Source organism: Nannobrachium achirus (assembly GCF_963921795.1).
Source record: "Nannobrachium achirus genome assembly, chromosome: 16".
Taxonomy (NCBI): Eukaryota; Metazoa; Chordata; class Actinopteri; order Myctophiformes; family Myctophidae; genus Nannobrachium; species Nannobrachium achirus.
In genome coordinates this window covers 34,545,955-34,555,018 of record NC_137823.1, presented here as the reverse complement: position 1 = coordinate 34,555,018, position 9,064 = coordinate 34,545,955, and the positions used below count along the sequence as shown (strand labels likewise).

The 9,064-nt window shown below is 47.9% G+C and overlaps 1 protein-coding gene across 1 annotated transcript in view; it reads left to right on the top strand.

Annotated features, from left to right (window-relative positions):
• Window positions 1-9,064, top strand: part of runx2b (RUNX family transcription factor 2b) — a gene marked incomplete at both ends in the record, with an annotated part of 75,551 nt that overhangs the window by 57,850 nt on the left and 8,637 nt on the right. Inside the window, 1 exon segment of the mRNA XM_080744001.1 lies at window positions 7,367-7,543. Within this exon segment, the coding sequence (XP_080600127.1) occupies window positions 7,367-7,543 (177 nt within the window).

Here is a 9,064-nt window from a genome sequence, read left to right as displayed (position 1 = left end):
TTCAGATCAGCGGTAGAGGGAGGACAATCGTGGCCTGTGACTCTGCGGAGGCTGAAATAACACTGTTCAGGGATCAGGGTCCATTCAGGGAATGCAGTGCGCGATGTTATCTGCGAGGGAGGTGTTATTACTGAATGAGAAGGTCTGCGGTTTAGTGTTTGCCCCGCACGTGTGTTTTGCTGTGGGTGTGGGGGTCTCGTATAGCACGAGTGCAGGCCTATCTGTGCAAGGATGCATGCTACAGTTTATGTGTTTGGTGCACCGGATGCACGGGTGCGTGTATACCTGCATGCATCTGTGTGTTGTTGTACACATGCACACGTTTCTGTGCGCAAACATGCATGTACTGTATGTACCGGTATGTACGTGCATGCTTGGCTGCGTGCAGGTATCCATGTGACTGTGTGTGTGTGTGTGTGTGTGTGTGTGTGTGTGTGTGTGTGTGTCTGCACGCACATGCGCATGCTCACATCTGGTCTGAATCTGTCCGTGTTTCCGGCTGCCGGCTGGGCAGGGAAGTGGCAGGCGCTATCGAAAAATCTCCGCTGTTTTCACAGGGATGATGGGAATCTCAGGGACTTTCCCCTCCGGCAGTGAAATCACCCTGCCTTTTTCCCGCTCCTTTAAATACCCCGGGCTCATTCCTCCGCCCTGCTAGGGTTCCGATAAAACAGCTGAGACGTCTTGTGTTTGGCAACAGTTGTCGGCTTAGAGGTGTAATTAACTCATGAGGAACTGTATTTACTGTCAAGGCTGCTAAACTAATGGACTTGAGGTCTGGCCTGTTTTGGGGGAGTGTGAATTGGACGATAATGCGGTGGTTGACGTCCCTGCATTCCTGTCCTGGAGGGCCGTGTGTGTGTGTGTGTGCGTGAGTGCGTGCGTGCGTGCGTGTGTTTGTTGGGGTTGCACATAGGTTTCCTTGGCCCTGGGTATACATATAGTCTCTTCGCTCGCGGCGTAAGCCGAGAGCGACAGAGCGGCCCCCGAACGACCGTCGGTGCACGCATCACGTCCGCGAGGCTTGATGAAGAACTCGTGATGTTGTTGTGAAATCAGACCTTGCCTCACATTCGTCAAATGTGTCTCAACAGTGGCAGAGTGGCGGCAGTTGCCAGCGGATTCCGTGCTTGCAGTACAACACAATCCCTGGCTTTCTCAGGCAGATCGAATTTGTCTTTATTTCTCTAAATATACATATACAGTGTGCTTAAGGAACCGTGAATGTCTGACTTGCCTGTCTGTCTGTATTTCGGGGAGAAAGGGGGGGGAGCGGGGGGCCGTCCCAGAGGATGGATGTCGAAATCCTAAACGCAGCCTACTCTGTTCTCTTAACTATTTCACCATTCGCTCTCGCACTACAGGGAGGATCCTATAGCCCTGCTGCTCAGCGCCGCCCAATGTCTCCTCGACTGGAGTGGGATCCGTCCAGCGCTCTTTAACCCATTTATGCCTAGAATTATTGAATGCTTTAACCAGTGAAAAATAGCAGATATACAAGCTCACAGCGCGGCACCGAGTGCCGCGCTGCGAGCTTGTAGATCTGCTATTTTTGGAAAAAGTCGTGAAAATGTGTGCAAATCTTTGAATGTATGTAATTTTTAAAGCGAACGTTTGTAACTCAAATTTTGCTTCTGGGTGGTCCCTGGAACTAAATATTTTGAGATGGGGGTCTGCGGCCAAATACATAGTTTTATGGGTCCTTCACATGAAAAGGTTTGAGAACCACTGACATAGTAGTCTCTCAAGAACAGACTAACTGAGCTCCCGTTAAGTGAAAAGGACCTTTTCTTTGACGATGGCCGGCCAGATTGCTGACATAGAAACATAGAAGGATTCAAAAGACACTTATAGAATCGGGTCAAAATTCTAATTTTCACGTTTTTTCAAAAATAGCAGATCTACAAGCTCGCAGCGCGGCACTCGGTGCCGTGCTGTGAGCTTGTATATCTGCTATTTTTCAATAGTTAAAGCATGAAACAATGATACACAATAATTTGTACCCCGTTCTGAATGGGTTAATTTACTGGTCATCAGGGTCTCCTCCTCTCTCCTCTGCGCCTCCTCCCCGTCGCGTCAGTCAGTCTCTCCCCCCCCCCCCGTCTACTCGTCTACTCCTGCAGTCTCCCATGCTATTTGTTTCCCATCACTAGTAGACGGGCGTGCACAAAGCTCCACTTTGTCCCCGTGGTGCTTTTTTGGGGGGGATAAAATGCAGTCTGTCGCGAAGGGAAAACGCCGTGATGGACTGGGCACGACGGCCTGCGCACACAATAAGGAGGAAGAACCTCCTCCAGCGACAAGGCACAAATTATCTGCAGGCTGTGACGGCGACGTGTCATCAATGAGTTATAGACGTGAATGGACAAACAGCTGCATTTTCTTCGTCCCGCTCTGTGTCCTAGTCAGCCAAATATATGATGGTGACAGCGATGGCGTGACAATAATGATGAGATTGTCTTGTTTTCAAATGTTGATGATGACACATCAACAAGGCATTAAAGTCATTATCTCCCTATCTGTCACTCACCGCCTCCGCTTTGGCTCTGTGTTGTGTTTACCCTGCCACTCATGCTCAATTGGCTGTCAAAGCACATCAATTTAAAAGGTGCTACTATTGATGTTTTAGTTCATGGTTCATAAAATAGGGCTGTACGTTTTCAAGGATCAAAATAAAATCATCGCCTTGCCCCAACTGCCATGCTTTGCGCCAGTTTGTGCCTTTCCCCAAAATAGGGTCCATAGTCGAATAATAGTGTGCATGGGCTCCCCATCTAGGCTTTAGGTTTATACAGTAGGTGTGAGGTTTGCAAATTAAGTCACCTGACCCACATCACAATGTGGTGCTCAGCGGCAGAATCAGAACAGAATCATATAAACTGGCTGCTGGTGGTCATGTCGGCTAGTGGAGATGGCAAAATACTTTGCCTGTAACTTGGGGGATTCAGTGGACATAAAAAGGTTTTACATGCATACAGTAGATTTCAAAAAAGTGGAGAGAGCCCTCAAAGCATGTCATTTGATGCAGCCGTAGCTGAATGGGTGGAGAAACCGCCCGGGATTCAGAAAGTCCCCGGTTAGTCCCTCTGTCTGTCTATGTGTTGAAATGTCCCACTGCTCCTAATAGGATGGGTAAATGGCAATGCGGTATGCTCAGATATACTGTGACAAGAATACCACAAAGGAGTGGGGCAACCTCTCGACCAACGCAGAAACCTTCTCCACAATCTCCACATTTTAACTTTTCTTAAAAAGTTGCAGATCTGCAAGCTCGAAACGCAACACGGTGCGACACGTTTTGACCTTGTAGATCTGCTACTTTTGCTACTTTTGAATTTGAATACTGAAAAGTGACAGTTTTGGACATAATTATGAGGCTTCCACCCGCAATACATTTTCAACTACAATACAACCTTCACACTTTTTACGAGTTTCACTTTCATTCACCAGGCATTTCTTGATTGTGCGGTCTGTTCCTGCTGCATTCATTTATGGCTGGGGGTGGTTCTGTTTCATGACGTCATTGTCCATGCATATATACCGTATATATACGGTAGCAGCATTAGCTGCTACTGGTCTACATACTGTATGTACAGTATAGAAACCGTTATAGACGGCTTGGCCTTCGGCCACACTGTGAAAATGCTCTCAGCTTAGCAGAAGTCAGTGGCTGTCTATAATATATACACATTTCAACTTGTGTTTTTTCCATAAATCAATACCCTACTTCATCATGAGTGTCACACAAAAGTAGCAAAAATAGACAATGTTTCCTGTTGTCCTTGAAAAACCCTGACAGTGACAATGCATATCGTTGTTATCTGGCCGGAGCTTTTTTTCTTTTTTCCCCCATAAATTGATGTCATACTGTAACTACAGCGTCACACAAAAGTATCACAATGAGCAGATCTGCAAGCTCAAAATGGGCGCAAATCAACATATTTTGAGCTTGTAGATCTGCTACTTTTGCTATTTTTTATTTTAATCCTGAAAAAAAGATTTGAACAGATTGCTAAATGCAATATGTCAAACCTGTACAATGAAAATTAATCAGCCTTAATAATGATAACCGTATACAACTACCCCCAAGATAGGTGAGCTTTCAGATACAGTAAAATGGTGGTGATATATATATATCCCGGACACAAATGCAGCATTGAGCAACTTGCTAACGTGTAGGCTTTTCTCTGAGAAGCAGTAAAGAAGTGTCGTCCCAGGGGGATCGTGGCAGGGAAATGAATTGTTTGGCTAGTTCTTGGCTATAGTGCTTTTTTTCTGTGAGTGCGCCAAGAATGCACATGAAGGTTATACTTGGTGACAGTATGTGACAGAAGTGTGCAATGCGCCAACTTGTAAAATGGTTTCCATTCACCCAACATTGGTAACCAGCATAAAGTGTGTGTGTTTGTGTGTGCGAGTGTGTGTGTGTGAGCATGTGTGCGTGAGCATGTGTACGCGGTGCACGTGCATGTGTGTGTGTGTGTGTGTGTGTGTGTGTGCGCGTGCGTGTGTGTGTTACCCAGGTAGGCACTACCTGTCTTGAGACTCTTGACTGCACGTCACTGGCTGGCTGGCTGTAATGGGTGGTGGTGTGCCTTTGTTGTGAAGGCTGAAATAGTTATATCAGTACACCGAATATCTGGAGTGGAATCTATACAATCTCTTCAACTTGTCTCTGTGCGCCGCTGCATTGTCTGCTGTTCAAACCAGACAGTTACAGTGTGTGGTCGTGGCAACGCTAGCTGGCTCCTCGCACCACGTACTGAGTGAGTCACTTTGGGCTTTGTCATTGATCTAAAGAAAACTCTGAGTCATCCCTCTCCTCTCCTCTCCTCTCCTCGCCTCTCCTCTCCTCTCCTCTCCTCTCCTCTCCTCTCCTCTCCTCTCCTCTCCTCTCCTCTCCTCTCCTCTCCTCTCCTCTCCTCTCCTCTCCTCTCCCTCTCTCCCCCTTGCTTCTCTTCATATCCGCCCCAGCAGAGTGTTAGGGTGAGTGCCAGCCCTTTGTTCCCAGCCCAGGCAGCATGCAGGCAGGTTGGGCAGGATTGTGAGGTAGCTCTCTAGCTGTTTGCTGCTAGCGTGGGCCAGCTGGAGCTCCGCCAAGCACAGCAGGAGTTTCTGCTCTCTCCTCTGTTTGATATTTACTTAAGCGCCTTTACAGTGGAACCAGTGCAGGACCAGACAGACACACAGACACAGAGCCCTGTCAGCCTGCGTGTCTACAGGCCTCTGTGTTTCTTTGCTCATAGACTATACACCTGGGCTCATGGTAAAGTCCCCTATAGCAGCAGCAGTGCAGGGCTGTTGGAATAGAGATGCGTTGGCCTAGACACACACACACACACACACACACACACACACACACACACACACACACACACACACACACACACACACACACACGTGCGTAAACACGTATGCACACATACGTGGTTGTTTGTGTATTGTGGGGGCCGTGGGTGGGGTCGTCGGGGAGGACGTACAGCATCATGTTACCAGCTTGACAGAGGAGGGTTAAGAATAGAACCAGGGATATAAAGAGTGTAAAATTATAGGTGTAGGAATGCGGCTGAGAGAGAAGGGGCAGAATAGATTTGGCATAGGCCACGACTCCTGTGGGGATAATGGGCCGATGGCGTGAGAGACTGTGTTTACCTGAGGAAGAGTCTCTCTCTCTCTCTCTCTCTCTCTCTCTCTCTCTCTCTCTCTCTCTCTCTCTCTCTCTCTTTCTCTCTCTCAGGGACGTGCTGGCCATTGGGAAAAGCGGGACAACTCCCGAACGGCTGGTTCTTTCCCGGCCGGTCCAGGCCGGCCATTAGGAAAAAAATACAAATAAAATGTCGGCCTTTGTTCCATTTTGGGGACTGGGCGGCCAACAAAGTAAATCGTCACTGTCGGGCAGAAACCTTGTATCTCCAAGTTTCAAATTTGTAAATTTCCCTGCTTCATCATACAAGGCCGTTGCACAAAAGTAGTGAAAACAGCAGATCTACAACCACACAACGCCTCGCACCGCGAGGCGTTGTGTGCTTGTAGATCGGCTGTTTTCACTAGTTTAAATAATTTTTTAAATGATTAAAAAAAAAACCTGATAAAAAAAAAAAAAAAAAAAAAAAACGGTTTTGGACATACAAGGTTTCCACCCGACAACGACGAAATATAACTCATGTAATTGGCCCACTGGCTTGTCACTTGTCATGATCTGAAATGGCAAATCTTTGAGTAGCAGCAGCGCTATAGAGAGAGATCTCTCTCTATAGTGCACAATGAGGGCCTCTCCAACTCTTTTTCCCGGGCTGAATCAGGGGCCCAGCACGTCCCTGCTCTCTCTCTCTCTCGTGGGCAGGGTGATGCTGGGTAAGTTCCGACCTCCCGAGTCTTTGTTTCCAGCCAGGATGTAGCATCCTTCTCTCTCCAGCCAGAAGTCTCTGCTTTCTGTACGGTGAGCCCACGCTGTGTTTACCCAGCGAGGCACACAACATGACACGGCAGCGGCGCGGCGTGGCACAGCACGCATGGGGGAAGCTCGACTGACATAAACCTGAGCGTCAGCCAAGATAACCACTTCTGGACCCCGCGATACACAGGCACACATTAGTCAGCCGTAAGGGATGAGTGTTGGTCGGGAGCCTAGGTGAGGTAGCAGCAGCGCAGCTGAGCGATGGTTCCCATGGTTCAAGTCTGGGGCACACGGGGCGCATCGGGGAGGTCTGAAAACGAGGAGTAATATATTTGGTGTTGTTCCATTTGGTAGGCACCATGGAAGAATGGCTGGCCTGAGCGGATGATTCACTGTTAATGAACCTCATTAGTTTGTATGTTGAGTTGTAATTGTGGTATATGTGTGAATTTACTAAACACAACACATCCTCCTCTCAGCTCAATCCTGTCATACATGGTTTTAGGGTCATACCAATGAATGCACAGCGAAACCCCTGACCCTTACATGTCCAGTTAAACCCTCTATACTTCTTTGCCTATGGTCCCTGTGTATACTTGGTTCCCACCTTTTGCCCTCTACATCAAATCGTTTTGACGGAAAAAGACGATCTAGCTTGCTATTATTTGCAAAATGATCACCTATTATGACATGGCCAAAATAGGGATGCTTGGGTTCATGTGGTTATCGAACACTCAGGACTTTAGTGGACTTTAGTTTGGCTCTGAGCCTTATAATGCTGGAGCCTGTAGGCTTTAGTCGTCAAAGCTCATTCTATGCTTGCACTTGACATTTATCTGGAAAACAGCATCATGGAAGCTCTATAAGTCATTTACACTTATTTTGACATTGAATGTAAATGACTATGGAGCCTCCATCTCCAGCTGTTCTCTGTGCAGTAGTAGGCTGACTGGCCGTGTGTCCCCACAGGGCATCGTCAGAAGCTGGAAGACCCCCCTAAGACGGGCCTGTTTTCGGACCGCCTCAGTGAGCTGGAGAGGATACGCCAGACCACCATGAGGGTCGCCGTGCCGACGCAGGGCCCCCGGCCGCCCCTTAACTCCGGGCCCAACGGCTTCAACCCCCAGGGTCAGACGCAGATAACCGGTGAGGCTCACAGCACAGCTCCCTTAGATTTAAGACGCTCTCTGTTGCGTTAAATGTGATTCCTTCATTTCTACCCAGCAATAATCATCCTGAGTGTTGATTGGACCACGTCACACCTTAGCAACCTTACTCTGGGCATGTCATTAATAGGGGTTCATAAGGTTCATAACGTTAAAAGGAATGTCCAAAAATTAAAAATTATTATTATTTATTTATTTTCCAGCAACAAGCTCACAATGCTCATGATGAGTTGTTATATGGTAATTTCGCTATCCCTCGTACGACAAATAATATAGGGCTTCCTATACAGTAAGTTAATTTAAGTTAATTTCGCTGAGTAAAAATGGGCCATACAGGTCCACTGAGTTAAATTAACACTCAGGATTTGACTGTGTAGGCTACTTTGTTTTGTATGGAAGCAGACCGCAAATGAGTTGAGTCCCATCATCTCTCTTTGGCTTTTACGACCAGAATTGGAATCTGTAGTGGCTGCGGCCTCATTGCCCTTTATCCGCGGTCGGCTGCGTATCAACGCTAGGCGAGCCACCGACCGGGTTGAGCCACCGGGTCGAGCCAGCAGACGTTTACACCAGGTGAAATGTCACACCTGGAACAGGAGTCACATGTTCACGCTAACGGGGGCAACATAACGGTTCTGCCACGGAACAGTCAGATGTCAAGATTGCCTCAGAGAGGTTTGCGTGTCCCTCCATAGGTGCACCTGCATCCAGGAAGGTAACCCCATCTCTCACGACTTTGGGATGTCTGCCACCCGATCGGCCGTGCTTGTCAGACCTCGTCACAGGCCCATTTCGCCTGTCAGCCACTCGACCGGCTGTTCGCCCCACAGAGAGAGAGAGGGGATAGTTTCAGGGACCGTTAGACAGATTAGAACAAATGTCCTGCTTGCCCGGAACAGGAATTAATTCCGTGTGCAAGCGGAACGAGCTACCGTAACTGCAACTTGAGTGTAAAAGTTTTGAGGTCATGCTTCAATAGCACACGTCCGAGTGCAGTGTCGTATTTACTTACCGGTGACTGTAAGTAACGTCAGTAGTACATTCTGAAAGTGCACCCCATCATTGTAATGTATCTCAGTAAATCACACACAGCTTCAGTCACACAATGGTACGGGAGGTAAAAGTTCCGTCTGAGCACAGATATAAAGTGTATTTCTTGGTGTGCATGCACTGTACGTGCGTGCGTGCATGTGTGCGTGTGTGTGTGTGTGTGTGTGTGTGTGCATGTGTGCGTGTGTGCGTGTGCATGCGTGTGTGTGTGTGTGTGTGTGTGCGTGTGTGTTTACATCCTTGGTTGTGTGCCAGCGAGGCTCTCAGCTGCAGCGTGATGTTTTATGAGACAAACAGGAAGAACTTCTCTTGGAGGGTAAACATTAGATGTGTATCATTACCGAGGACGTTGCATAAGAGGTCCAACCAATACTTAACCTCAAAACACCAGCGCAGAGAGAGAGAGAGAGAGAGAGAGACACACACCGGGAGAACGAGTGGTCTTTAGCGT